Source organism: Galleria mellonella, unplaced genomic scaffold (genome assembly GCF_026898425.1).
Source record: "Galleria mellonella isolate WM207_F2 unplaced genomic scaffold, CSIRO_AGI_GalMel_v1 utg261, whole genome shotgun sequence".
NCBI lineage: Eukaryota > Metazoa > Arthropoda > Insecta > Lepidoptera > Pyralidae > Galleria > Galleria mellonella.
Genome location: NW_026442057.1, coordinates 659,454 through 675,508, shown reverse-complemented (window position 1 = coordinate 675,508; position 16,055 = coordinate 659,454). Strand labels below are relative to the sequence as shown.

The 16,055-nt window shown below is 36.0% G+C and overlaps 1 protein-coding gene across 3 annotated transcripts in view; it reads left to right on the top strand.

Annotated features, from left to right (window-relative positions):
- LOC113521055 (paired box protein Pax-5) overlaps positions 1–16,055 on the top strand; it is a 141,581-nt gene that overhangs the window by 85,260 nt on the left and 40,266 nt on the right. For all 3 annotated transcript variants that reach the window (XM_052894981.1, XM_052894980.1, XM_052894982.1), the window contains one exon: positions 2,461–2,626. In XM_052894981.1, coding sequence (XP_052750941.1) covers positions 2,461–2,626 — 166 coding nt within the window. The remainder of the gene's footprint in view (positions 1–2,460; positions 2,627–16,055) is intronic.

The window sequence follows — 16,055 nt, the reverse complement described above, 5'->3', positions numbered from 1 at the left end:
GCGCTAACGGGATACGCTGGCGGAGCACCAGTGAAGGGTGATAGATGAGAATGAAAACAGGCCAGTTAGCCCATCATGATGAATTCATCAGGAACTAACCATGATAGTTTCCAGGGGGTACCGCGACGAGGTCGACCTGGTTGGCTATATTGCTAGCAATGGGATTCTCAGTCTCCATTACTAACAATCCCTTTCCCCCAACATCATCCAATGTGTTACAGACATCAACACTACAATAATTATAAAGTACAAGTTTGCAACTTAAGAAAAGTAGGTACACGATTCGATTGTTGTATTTTTTGTTTTTTTTTTTTTATGTTTATTACCTTATAACTCCGTCAGTTCTAAACCGATTTTAAAAATTCTTTTTTTATCTGAAAGGATATATCTACAGATTGGTTCCATAGAAATTTTATCAAAAACAATCTAGTAGTTTACTTTTCAAAGCAAAATAACTGTTTTACCCACAATTTAAATCAGTTTTTTCTTATTAAAAATGTCAGATCTGTTTTTTTCGTTCTTTATTGTATGGAAATATAATTTTATTGTACAAAAAGAAATTTTAAGCTTTGCTCACTAATTGTACTACCTTGTTTTGTCCCTTTCTTTCAAATTAGGCATTTAGCACAAAATAAAGAGACAAAACAGTTCAATAGTAGTTCATTACAACAAATTTATAAGAAGTATGACGATTTTTATGATTAAGGGGCTAAATTTATTTATTTACACTTTAGAAACCAATAAAATGTGGTCCAAAAGGCGGACTTAATGCCATAAATGTTCTCTATCAGTCAACCTTTAGGATGTACAAAGATATTCGATGGCGATTTTTTAAAATATAATTATTTATATTTTAGTATAAGATGATAATTACATACATACAAACATTCATAAAATAAATATGCATATATAATATATATATATATATATATATATATATATATATATATATATATATATATACACTAGATATATATATATATATATAAAATCTCTAAATATTTTTTTAAGAAACCGGTTATAAAAATTCCTACATGAAAATGAGGTGTAAGCTTTACCGTACAAAAACCGGTTAAAAATCGGACGCACCTATAATATCTTGGTAAGAAACACTTTCCCGTGGCCGGGTACGTTGGGGGAGGCGCCCGCCGTGACGACTGCATCGATCCGTCACGCCCCGCGCCTCAATCGATACCCGGGTGTGACCGGTTTGTTTTGATTTTATCCGGCTTATCAAACTAACGGTACGATATGGTTTTCATAGTATTAAACACCCGGTTATAACCGGGTTACTTTTATCCGGATAATTTAAAACCGGGTAAATTTATTTTACATGAGATGTAATGAGACTGAATGAATGAACGATATCTAAATTCAGTCAAAAGTAAATTTGAATACAATATTTGATTTCAAATCTTCTGTTAGGCACTTTCATTTCCTATAGATTTTAAATAGACAGTTTCTAGCCATACTTAGTTTTTTTTTATTATTGATGGGTGAAAATGGTATGGTAACCCCGCCTGCGCTAACGGGATACGCCGGTCAAGCACCAGTGAAGGGTGATAGATGAGAATGAGAACAGGCCAGTTAGCCCATCATGATGAATTCATCAGGAATTAACCATGATAGTTTCCAGGGGGAACCGCGAGGAGGTCGACACAGATCTTGGAATTCAGCACAATGAATCTAGAGACCACGATGATTGGAAAGGGTATATTGCCAGCAATGGGACTGACAGCATTTCTAACCCCTTCCCCTCTCTTTCACCATTTCTGAGGCCTAAGATTGTTAGGGTCAAAACTTCAGAGACTGCATTGGCTACCATGCCTTTCAAATTGAAACTCTACGTAGTTACTTCGAGCTTATAACTATTAAATACTTTGATCTGGGTATAGCACGGATATGACCGTTGGCTACATCGATCGCGAGTTTCGGTCGGTTGCGTGCCGATCGATGGACCGGTTCATGGCCGGTTGAGCCGGTACATTTATAATGTCCTTTTTGTTACGTCACAATATGGGGTGCTTCCAAAAGGGAGGTACTGTCTCTTCAGAGTCAACCATACAACACTCCTGATGTTGCCAACATTATAAATGCTGGCAACATTAGAGGATCTTTGCATTTCCAACCTACATTATTCAAGGATTATGAAATGGCAATATCACATTTGAAATCGCAACACAATATATATAGCAAGCTCTTTACCAGGGTACAGAGGAATAACACCTGAGTTCTCAGGGATGGCAACACATGGGGGGTATCATAGGCGAAACAGTATACTCTGTTATGTCCATGGTACTGCTCATGTCTATAGGCGACGGTTACCATTTTCCATCAGCTTGTTTGCCATTCTAAGTTGGATTAAAAAAAATTTTGATACTGTGTGCGGAAAATGAAGACACGGAGTTTTATACAATCCTCTTCTGGTGAATTTACTTATCTTTCGTATTTCTTCATCAGGTCACGGCGGCGTCAATCAACTAGGCGGTGTGTTTGTGAACGGTCGACCTTTGCCGGACGTGGTACGCCAGAGGATAGTGGAGCTGGCCCACAGTGGGGTGCGCCCGTGCGACATCAGCCGGCAGCTGCGGGTGTCTCACGGCTGTGTTTCCAAAATACTGTCCAGGTTAGTAAAGCCATATGTAAGTGTTTGACACACACGTCGTGATGCCTCTCTCTTTGTGTGTGCGTGCGTGCGTGCGTGCGTGCCTGCGTGCGTGTATGTATATATGTGTGCGTGCGTGTGTGCGTATGTATGCATGTGTGTGCGTGCGTGTGCATGTGTGTGTGTGTGTGTGTGTGTGTTTATTTTAAATGAGTTAAAATGAAATAGTGACATAGCGACCTCGTTTACCCTATCAATATATGTGTATAGGTGGGCCACCAGTAAGGGATAATAGGTGAGAAAGAAAGCGAGTCAGGACGAATTCGGTAATTATTAACCACGGTATACACGAATTGATTATATCCTATTAAATCCTAAAGTATCCTAAAGTATTGATGCATGTGTGCAAAGCCATAGGAAACAGCTAGTCTATATTTCTATAATAATATTATAAAGAGAAAAGGTTTGATTGTTAAGCTGTTAAGGCGTCATAAGGTAACAAACAAACACACTCTCTTTCACATTTATATTATTAGTAAGGATGAATAGTCTGGCTGGTTACTACTTTCCATCAGGTGGGCCGTTAGCTTGTTTGCCATTCTAAGTTCTATAAAATTATGGTTTCCAGGGGAAACTGCGTGGAGGTGGATCTGAGAGGGATATATTGCTAGCAATGGGGCTATTAGACTTCATTACTAACAATGCCATCCCCCCCCCCCCCCCGGCCGATTGTATATTTAAAATATGGTAGAATTTTCTTTAGAATAATCACAGCAATCAGAGACTAGACGATAGACGAGTGTACTGTTCCCTTTCGGCACAATGTACGTGCAGACGATCCATAAAACACCGTCATGGCTCATGAACAAACCGGCGCGTGCGCCTACTTCGCCGTATCCGCTTGTCTAGGGTTGCCACATGTAATTAATAAAAATAATTGGCTTTTTTTATACGACTTCGAGATTAAACGACTCAAAATCAAGATGTTACCTCTCTTTGTGTCTTTATCACTTTTTTATAGTACTATGGTGATAAACATGCATAAGGCCTGTCTGATAGTAAACAGTGATATTGTAGCCTATGAACTTCCTGTAATGCCAGGGATGAGTACTTTTTTTTTAATAGATGTTAATGGAATGGTAACTTTGCCTGCGCTATCGGTATACACCTATAGGTATCAAAGAGGAATGATAGGTGAGCATGAAAGCATGTCAGTTAGTCCATAGTGAAGAATTTTACAAGAATCAATCAAAATAGTTTTTTCAAGGGGAACTGCATGAAGGTAAACTTGATAGGGTATATTGCTAGCAATGGTGTAGTTAGATTCCCATTACTAACAATCCCTTTGCCCTTGAGATACGTGCGTTGTCTACCTTTAAGAAGTTTCAGCTTGACAGAATAGTTTTTATCCCAACAAATAACTAACAAATAATAAAAAAAAAAAACTAAACAAATAATAATATAGAGGATGATTATATTTGTCGGGTCATCTATTAATAAATATATACATGACATATAATCACATAGATAGATAGATAGATACTCTTTATTGTTTCCTCCAAAAGATTACAATAGTAAACTTATTATAGATATAAACAATTACAAGAAATAATCACAGTGAGAAAACAATGGGCGACCTTATCGCTAAGAGCGATCTCTTGCAGGCAACCTTTGGATGGAGAGGAGTAATTATAAACAGTTTGATCGGAGGCACGATGAAGATCCTATTATTTCTAAATTTATATTATATTAAATTTTTATTTGTAAAGTAATTATTTCTTGTAATTGTTTATATTTATAATAAGTTTACTATTGTAATCTTTTGGAGGAAACAATAAAGAGTATCTATCTAACTATTAATTTTACAGGATGTTACTTATCCCGAAAGTTGCAACGAAAATTGCGAGTTAGTACTAGTATCTTATTCTAAATAAATAACCTTGTATGTTTGATCAACCAAATTAAAAAAGTAGAAGGTTCTAAATTTAATCGTATATTTTTTTACATTTCTTACCTTATAACTCCGCGAATTGTAAACTAATTTAAAGATTTTTTGGAAAAGATATACTTACAGATTGGTCCTGTAGAAATTTTATCAAAATCGGTTCAGTGATTTAGTTTTTAAATTAAAACAACTAGTTTTGCCACAATTTCAATCGAAATTTTATTGTCGGACACAATTTTAATTATTCCACGATAGAGTTTCCGTCTACTTGAAAATACCAATGTGTTGGCAACCCTAGCTAGTCTAGTACACTTATGTCATTTTCTTTTGTTCTCCGTTTGTGTAACGCATCTCTGCAGTAATTGGCCGCGAGTGTAATTTGTATTGTCCCCGGGGTTTTTTGTTCAAGTTATTTTTACGTTGGAACTAGATTTATTTTGGCATGATTGTGTGGCGCGCGCCACGACCCGTCATTTGATCGTCAAGATAATTTATGTCATCATTTCGTACTCAGTTTACATATTAGTCTATTTATATCTATTTTTAATTTTTCTATTTTTACCTATTTCTCTGTTTGGACCAACGGTTGATTGGTAGTGAACACGATTCAGCGTTAAGTTCGCCAAATGTAACATACATACATACATTTACACTGTGCATTAAAGTATTAAATTAATAAATATTGGTACAATACACGTGTTGTTACATACAAACAAAAAAAAAAAAAATATAAATATATATATATATATATATATATATATATATATATATATATATATAAATATATATAAAGTACCAAAAAAAAGGAATCATCAAACTCGTTCAAAATTTACGAAGATATTGCGTAACATACATACACACAATTAAAACACAATAGAATTGACAGTCTGTTATTGTATCAATTTGATTTCTCTATCTATCCTTTACCTTGCTTGCCCACCTACACTATCCCTATTTTCCGTATTTGACTTTAGTTCTACTATATTAAGCAGATCAAGTTAAACGCCCTACTCATTTGCGGTAACCCGACGCTTAACTGCAGTTATCTAGCTAAGTTAACTAAGCCACAGAACTTGACTACTAACCGAGTGCTTAGATTTATCTAATGAGTGTAATTTAGCAGATGCAGTGTTACAAGTCAGGACATAGTAGTCAGCATATAGTTTGTATATATATATAAATATATATATATATATATTTATATATATATACAAACATAATGATTTTTCATACTACTTAGAATGGCAACCAAGCTGACGGCCCACCTGATGGAAAGTGGTAACCGTCGCCTATCAGAGTATACTATCGCATAACAGAGTATACTGTTTCGCCTATGATACCCCCTATGCGTTGCCATTCCTGAGGACTCAGGTGTTATTCCTCTGTACCCAGTAAATTCATGCAATATCCTACCCTTCAAACCGAAACACAGCCATGCAAACACAACTGCTTCACGGTTGAAACACGAATGGGACAGAGGTACACAAGCAATCGACTTTTGTACAAAGTCTCCCTTTGGGTCGCCACATAGAAACCTTTTTTCCCCATCGGTTATCGATTCTTCGAGCAATACGACCAGTCCATGGCCACCTTAGCTCGCTTACCCTTAACACAAACAAAATACACCTATTTTACTGTGTATTAAATGATAAAACTTTGATTAAAATACCCTGTTCTAAAACAGAGCCCGATGTAATTTCAATATATTCAGAATAATAAGAACGCGGGGGCCGCTCGGACTGGCTATTGTTTGTTTTAAATTGAAAATTGACCTCTAGTGGTGAGACGAGTCCCGGGAGTGGTCGCGGGAATTCCGGGATTATTATTACAATGTCGCAAACATATTTTTCATATTTATAAAAATAAATTCATCATCATCATCGTCATCAGCCGTTATCTGTCCACTGCTGAACATTAAGACACCCTCATAGACTGGCACAAGGTCTATGAGGGTGATCGGTGATCAACGGTCCTGAGCCACCTGTATTCATTAAAATAAAAATGAAATGTAAATGGTTTGAAGGGTTTTTTTTAATGGGCGATGATGGTATGATAACCCCGCCTGCGCTATCGGTATATACCGGCAGGGCATCAGTGAGAAATGACAGATGAGGATGAAAGCAGGTCAGTTAGCCCATCCTGACAAATTCAACTGGAATTAATCACGATGGTTTCCAGGGGGAACCACGTGGAGGTCGATATAGTAGGGTGTATTGCTAGTAATGGGGCAGTTAGCTCTATTACTAACAATACCTTTTCCCCCTGGTTTGAAGGATTGGATATGGCAGTGAATTTACAAGGTATAGAGGAATAATACCTGAGTCCTCAGGAATGGCAACGCATGGGAGGTACCATGGGTGAAACAGTATACTCTGTTATATTCATGGTACTGCTAATGTCTATAGGCGACGGTTACCACCTTCGATCAGATGCGCCGTCAGCTTGTTTACCACTCTAAGTTGCATAAAAAAAAATGACTAGCTAAATATGTTTCTAACTGCAAAAATCTAGAACTAGTTTAGTCAAACTAATTCGACAATTTTTTTTTTTAATTTTTATTAAAAATCGAAGAAGGTTCTTTTTGCGACATGTGATAGTACAAATGCCTACAGAAGTAAGATTCGATGTTCTGCCTGATGAAACTATGCCTCGGTCTCCCTCTCCCCCTCCTTCCTTCTATCTTACCTTCTATTATAATGTTCATAAGTTCGTCGTGTCGTATCAAGTGTCCCAACATTTTCTTCCTTCTGTCCTCAATAGTTCTAATAATTTGTCTCTTTTCCTTAACCTTAAGCAGGAATGCATAACATATATGATGCAAAAATAATACAACAAATAATAAGTACTATTTTTCTAACTTTCCTAGAATCTGTGTACATCTATGAATTTTAAATGGACTCCAAATGGTAGCGTTATTTTCCAGCCTTTTACAGGAGTCGTCGAGTGTCGGGTCAGCAAAATTAAAATTGTTTTTTTTTTTTTTTATACAACTTAGAATGGCAAACAAGCTAACGGCCCACCTGATGGAAAGTGGTAACCGTCGCCTATAGACATGAGCAGTACCATGCACATAACAGAGTATACTGTTTCGCCCATGATACCCCCCATGCGTTGCCATTCCTGAGGACTCAGGTGTTATTCCTCTGTACCCAGTAAATTCACGCTATATCCCACCCTTCAAACCGAAACACAGGTATGCAAACACAACTGTTTCACGGTTGAAATACGAATGGGACAGAGGTACCCAAGCAATCGACTTTTGTAAGTCTCCCTCTGGTTAGTATGCTCATATATCAGGGAAAATATAGTTAACTGAGTAAGTTAAGATTTCGCCAGTCACGCAGCTGTATAGGAGTACAATGTATATTAATACATTATGTAACAGCGAGATATGAATGCGGTTATTGCCCTTTCTCGATTAGTCCTTTATCAGAATCTATTTATATTTCTTTTTCCGCCCGTCTATAAGGAACGGTCCTGAGCCACCTGCATCCCACTTATTTTCCTGTATTACATTTGAGAGTATTGGTTTTATTTTTCAATTATATATATATATATATATATATATATATATATATATATTAGTAGTGGTAGGTTAAAAAAATTAATTCATATCGAAAAGTATACAATGTGCTCTCAAAATTTGAAAATAAGGTTTATTTATTTATTGAAAAACCAACAGCTTACAATTTATAGCTTAAAACAATAACAACTTATCCATATAAAAAGCCAATAACAGGTTTTCACTGATTTAGCGATATAAATTTGTCGTGGCTAGAGTAATTATAAAATTTAGAAGGAAATAATAAAAATAAGGATAGATAGATGGTTTTTTGTAACTCAAAAATTAGATAACTTTTTGTTTTTTCTCTACAAATTTTACTGAAATTGAATAGCCGTCTACAAAAAAAAAATATATATTATTTAATTTACAAGTGTTATAAAAAATATTACAGCCCACGTTACTCGCTGATAATCCATCTCTCTGGTGGAGAAGAGATTGTTAATAAGGAAGATTAGTAGCCCCATTGCTAGCAATAAACCCTGCTAGGTCGACCTCCACGCGGTTCCCTTTGGAAGCCATCGTATTCTATTCATTTATGATTATCATTTTTTTTAAAAGATGATAATCATTCCATTATCATATTTTAAAAAAAAGTAGTTATGTATAGGTAAAAAAAAATCTGTTGCGGCCTCTTTGACCGGTTTTATCGCTGGCCGCTAAGACATTCTACAATTAAAACTGACAGCTTGGGACAAAACAAAAGGCCTGAGACAAAAGACCGAAAAGAAGACGGACATAATTTTGAGACACAAATCTGCCTTTTAATTTTTTAATACATTTGACGACAAATTCGGACCTTACAAACGGTCCATTGACCTTTCAAAATCGTTTAAACACTTTTTAAATTTATAAATTACAAATTTTTTTTCAATATTTCCTTTTTAAAATACTGGTTTAGATAAAATAATAATAATAATAAAAGTCCGCGGCACGTGAGCACGTCCCATCCCTATTCCCGCGGGATTGGTGGACACTGACGCCGAATGGAAGCAGTAGCTCTTGGCTTTCAATTTATTTGCCGGGCGGCGCGCCGCCGGCGGGCCATTCCGGATGTTTTGTTTCGAGTTTGCGAGCACAATGTTTGGCTATACATTCGCGAGTTCTCACTTCTGTCGATGTACTATTGAATTAGCTTTTTTTTTATTCAATTTTATATTTAAAAATAAAATTAAAAATAATAAATAAATGCCACAAAATCACACCAATCGCTAGAGGGAGACTTTGTACAAAAGTCGATTGCTTGGGTACCTCTGTCTCATTCGTGTTTCAACCGTGAAGCAGTTGTGTTTGCATGGCTGTGTTTCGGTTTGAAGGGTGGGATATGGCGTGAATTTACTGGGTACAGAGGAATAACACCTGAGTCCTCAGGAATAGCAACGCATCAGGGGTATCATGGGCGAAACAGTATACTATGTTATGTCCATGATATTGCTTATGTCTATAGGCCATTACCACTTTCCATCAGGTGGGCCGTTAGCTTCTTTGCCATTCTAAGTTGTATAAAAAAATTTGTCAGTTGAAGCGACCAGAAGAGACCGTTTCCTACAGATATCTCCCGTTCACGAGTATGATGAGTGATATAGAACAAGTTAATGATAGAATAGGAGACTGTAAGGAGTCAATTTCGACGTAGGCTTTTCCACGAAACCTGTACAGCAAGCAGTCCCCTAAAAGACTTGATCATAAATACAGTATCAGAGCGTTGATTTGATGTGCTACAAACGGAAGTGTGGCGTCGGTCACGCTTTCTGCCCAACACACGAACAGAAAAACAGACTAATTATTATTACGGACGCAGGACCGGTGCACTACTTTCATTTGTGTTAATTGTTGTACAGTTTGATCGAACTACTTACCAGGGAGACACTGTATAAAGACATTTATTTTTCAATTTTTTATGCAACTTAGAATGGCAAACAAGCTGACGGCCCACCTGATGGAAAGTGGTAACCGTCGCCTATAGACATGAGCAGTACTATGGACATAACAGAGTGTACTGTTTCGTCCATGATACCCCCCATGCGTTGCCATTCCTGAGAATTCAGGTGTTATTCCTCTGTACCTTGTAAATTCACGCTATATCCCAACCTTCAAACCGAAACACAGCCATGCAAACACAACTGCTTTACCTAATGCTAGAAACAGTGAAGGAATTGTGATAAAACTTAGTGGAATGAGAAGGCGTCGTAAGGGAATGGTTTATATTCCATACTGGGACCACACGGCAACTGATTCAACGACAACACTACAATACACTAGGCAAATAAAAAAGTAAACTAATAAACCTGAATCCAGATTATGGTAAGCCACTGTAATCCCGGTAAGCTGGCTCGGCTCTCCTCGCGATAACATCGCTGCCTACCCCCGTTATCTGATTATCAGTATGTTCGATATATGATACCGATTATTCTCATATTCTGTTACTGTCAAATCGATAATATGAATGAATGAAAATGCCCACAAAGAAAGATGCGTATATCTAATATATAAAATTCTCGTGTCGCGGTGTTTGTTACCAAACTCCTCCGAAACCGCTTTACTGTTTTTTATGAAATGTTGTGTGCATATTGGGTAAGTCTGAGAATCGGCCAACATCTATTTTTCATACCCCTCAATAAGGGTGACCCACCGCTAAATATTTTTTTTTTTATATTTTGACGATTTTTTTTTATTTTAATTTTATTATGATTGAGCACTGAAAAATACATACAAATTCAAATTTTCACGCTTTTGCGATCAACCCCTGTTTTTTAATCGCAGTTTTTATATACCGCAATACGGTTGCAAGATGACAATCGAATATAATAATTGTAGTACGATAAATATTCATGTATTGTTCTAGAAATAATGTAATATGGTAAAACAACGTTTGCCGAGTCAGCTGTATAAATGTATGTATTTATACAGTAAATCAATTTAATTAAATTCTTTTTTAATCATCTAATAGTTTTCAGTTAAAAGTGTACAATTAAAATTATATTTATACCTATATGTACAGTCAGTCGCTCGCGTCACAGTTGCTCATGACTAAGGATCACGATTTGTTTCCGAAACTAGTCGAGCTTTTTCGATCTAATTACACGTAAGTTAAACCGGTAGTTATTACATTAAAATATATGTATGTATAATCTTCAAGTTAGTCAGCGAACTATGGAGAGGTGAAAATGGTATAGTAACTCCGTCTGCACTAACAGGATACGGTGGCGGAGCACCAGTGAAGGGTGATCGATGGGAATGAAAACAGGCCAGTTAGCCCGTCATGATGAATTCATCAGGAATTAACCATGATAGTTTCCAGGGGGAACCGCGAGGAGGTCGACCTGGTTGGGTATATTGCTAGCAAAGGGATTCTTAATCTCCATTACTAACTATCCCTTTCCGCCCCTCTATGGAGAGGGCTATGCTCAAAGTTTCTTTACGTGACAAAATCAGAAATGAGGATATCCGCAACAGAACTAAAGTGACCGACATAGCCCGAAGGATAAGCAAGCTGAAGTGGCAATGGGCTGATGGGAAAGAAAGGTTCCTGAGTGACGATCTCATATGGGCAAACATAGTGTAGAACGACTCTCCACTGGATGGAGTGACGACCTCAAATGCATTGCACGGAGTCAGTGGATGCAGGTGGCTCGGGACCGTTCTTTATGGCGGTCTATGGGGAGGCTTATGTCCAGCAGTGGACGGATAATGGCTGAGATGATGATGATGACGAGAAATATTTATAACAAAAAAAAATTATTTTATTCAAGTTAACAGATGGTATCGAGCCCCTAAATTTAAGGCGAGACTTTACGTCTCTTTGCATCTTCTACCGCCTGCAAAATGGATTTTGTTCTGAGGAACTCTTCGACCATCATACCGCTCGCCAACAAAGTCCATCTTTCCTGGAACAAAAACTGCAGTATCATAAGTGTTTCCTCCTGCGAAAAGTTTAACTGTAGTGTAATTTTCCTGTCGATGTTTTCCCTAGAGACTACAGCATGGGGTTTCTCAAGAAAAACCTAATAAGGTTTCTTAAGTGTCGACAACGTGCACGTGACATCTCTGATGTTACAAACATCTATAATCCTATTTACCATCAGACAGGCCGTATGCTTGTTTGTCACCATAGTAGTATAAAAAAATCAATTTGAAAACTTTTTTAAAGTTGGTTGAACAGTGCTGTCTAAACTAAAAAATCTAGAAAAAAATCCTTATTACAAAAACAATGAGCAATTCATAACAAAAAAAAACTAATGTCCAATAATCCATACAGTTGTATTCAAATGTGTACTTTAATACAACGGAATAAGAGTAAAACAGACCGCTGCAGAGAGTAATTTTGATCGTATTAGAGGCAACTATAATTTCTGCTGACAGAACCCTAAAGTGGTACGGAACCCTCCGCATTGACATTACGATAATGTTAGTGAGTGTCCCAGTAGACACAGTAGAACAAGCGCCCTTGTATATTGCTGTCTCTGTACAGTTTAGTAAAAAAGTGTTTCTAAATTATTTTTACTTTAATAAATAGAGTCGCCCCAATAAGCGTGGATGCTAAGGTCACCAGGATCTCTACCTTTATCTCAATCTCTATCTCTACATACGATAATTGGTGATTCCTTTTTATGATTTCGTAATGTTTATGAAAGCTGAATTGATAATCCTGTCATTACACTCCTGCGCACAATGGCTCAACTGCGAAATTAAAGTGTCATAATTTAAGATTTTGGTCCACGAAAAATCGACTTCAATCGTGACAAAATTAGTTATTTTCATTTTAAAAATTAAACAACTGAACCGATTTCGATAAAATTTCTACATAATCAATCTTGAAATTTTCCGAATTGTAGCTATAAACATAAAAAAAATACAATCGAATTGAGATCTTCTTCATTGAAGCTGGTTGAAAAATTCCTGATGATTAGATAGATATTGTTCTTCTTTTTGATGTTGCTTAAACGAAACGAACACTACACTTATACACGTAGGGTATACTTTCAGATTGATCCTTTAGACATTTTATCAAAATCGGCTCAGTATTTTAGCTTTTAAATCAAACTATCTAGTTTCATCTCTAATGAAATCGGTATTTTTTTTAAATCTTAAAATATTGTATTTTTTTAACATACTACTATGATTGTTTTATTGTTAACCGAATGAATAATTGACGTAATGTGAAAATAATTAGGTATAATAACTTGTATGCATCCAACAATGAATTTACATGCTTCAGACTGTAAAGTGAACATTTGTACTTCAAAATAAATCAAGATCTGCAAACACAATGTTCTGGCAAATAAATGTATCTATGTGTCTTTTTTTTTTATACAACTTAGAATGGCAAACAAGTTGACGGTCCACCTGATGGAAAGTGGTAACCGTCGCCTATAGACTTTTAATGCTTTTGTATATACACTTATATTATAGATATTTAGGTTATGGGAAAAATTTATACAGACGGACTTATGTCTTGAAAGGATTTCTTCCAGTCAAGCTTGAGAACCCGAAAGGAGAGAGTCAATAGGGTTTGTATATAAAGCATGACTTATTATATATGGTGGAAAAATAATAGGATAAATAATAAATTATTAGTAAGTATATAGTTTATAATAGACTTTAGATAATTTCCGTGTATGCAAAGCAATGAGCATAACGTGGGTACCTCATAGTAATAAACTTACATAATAAGTGGAACAAAGAATCCTTACTAATATTATAAAGGTGAAAGTGAGTTTGTTTGTTACTTGTTAACGTCTTAACCAATTACTATAAAATTTGGTATACACGTACTACAATATATATATATTCTTTAAGTAGTGCAATAAAGAGTAAATAAATAAATAAATTATCTCAAACGAAATAAAAATACATACATACATACATATCTGTCACGCCTGTCTCCCATTAGGGTAGGTAGAAACAATTAACGCCAAATGCTTCGATACAAACAAACCTCTTTCGCTTCCTCCACATTCATCAATCTTTTCATAAATAAAAATAATTAAAATAAACACGCGAAGCACTTTTGTGTCTAATTGTACGCAGATACACTCACTTAGGGTGTGATCACACTTGTAATTGACTTATCTCGATAGCGTTTGTGAATAATTCCACAAAACACCCGCTATGCACACGCCCCTACACAGTATTAGCTGAGTGCGGTTCGAATCCTGTTAAGATCTTTTTGACCGAATGATCCATTTATGGCCACTTCTTATTTATTTATTTATTTATATAAATGAACACCAACAACATATTGCATTATAACATATAGGTATAACAAACTTCTGAATTCTGAATATAACAAAATTCAAAACATCTGTTAAATCATATTTACTGAGCAAAGCCTATTACTCACTAAACGATTACTTGAATGACGAGTGTGCATGGCAATAGTTGTTCATGCACTGAATTTTCATTTAATGTTAGACATAGACACCTATATAAATATACATTGTAAATAAACTGGCTTTAAAAAAAAAAGTAATTCAATTGAGTTTCTTGCCAGTTCTTCTCAATTGGATCTATATACCGAACTGGACGGTAGGGAAAATATAAAATTATAATGTAAAAATTTGACGTTCATAAGCGGCTAAAATGTCCTACATGAATAAATGATTTTTGAATTTGAATTTGAATTTGAATTTGAATTTGAATTTGAAACATTAAATATAATACAATATTAATGCACATGCCTATTATAGGTATTCACAGCATTCACTTTAACATAGTTGTACAGTGCGGGAAAATTAATTTCTTTATTAAATATAATACAATATTAATGCACATGCCTATTATAGGTATTCACAGCATTCACTTTAACATAGTTGTACAGTGCGGGAAAATTAATTTCTTTATTAAAGTACTGCGGTGTTCTTTTTAAGTACGTAATTAAGTTATAATACCTATTTAAAACATCTCCAAAACTTCACTGCGGTTGCCAACCCGCTTGCCAAGCTTGGCAACTACTGGCAAAACTCTCCTTATTGGGAAGGCTTGTGTTCAGCAGTGGACAGTTAATGGCTGATATGATGGTGAATGGAATAATTATCTACCAACTCCCATAGGTATACTCTGTTATGTGCATGGTACTGCTCATGTCTATAGGCGACGGTTACCATTTTCCATCAGGTGAGCCGTCAGCTTACTTCAGTTACCAGAGGGAGACTTTGTACAAAAGTCGATTGCGTGGGTACCTCTGTCCCATTCGTGTTTCAACTGTGAAGCAGCTGTATTTGCATGGCTGTGTTTCGGTTTAAAGGGTGGGATATAGCGTGAATTTACTGGGTACAGAGAAATAACACCTGAGTCCTCAGGAATAGCAACGCATGGGGGATATCATGGGCGAAACAGTATACTCTGTTATGTGCATGGTACTGCTCATGTCTATAGGCGACGGTTATCACTTTCCATCAGGTGGGCCGTCAGCTTGTTTGCCATTCTAAGTTGTATAAAAAAATAAATAAAAAATTAAAAAAACATTAAAAGGCCGGCAGCACACCTGCAATGCCTTTGGTGTTGTGGGTGACCATGGGCAGCGGTAGTCACTTAAAATCAGGTGAGCCGCATGCTCGTTTGCCCCCTGCGTTGTAAAAAAAAAATTAAAAAACATGTCATAATTTAATATTGGCATTTAGGTATTCGATCACACTGTATAAAGCATGTATTTTATATATGTATTAAACTCGACTAAAACTTATTCTATGCCGGTGACTTACACGACGATGGCAAAATTAATATAGGATTAATTTTTTTTTTATTTATTTTTTTTTATTTGGCAAAAAACACAAAGTTACAAAAACAAGATACAATGGGCCCCACACTAGGACCTGTATCGTGGGCACCCGGCGAAGATTAACAAATCACAAATGTGTTGTAATAAAAAGTACATAGTGGACGGGTATTAATATAAAAAGGAATATAAAATTGAAATAGTGAAAAAGTAATAAAATCAACAA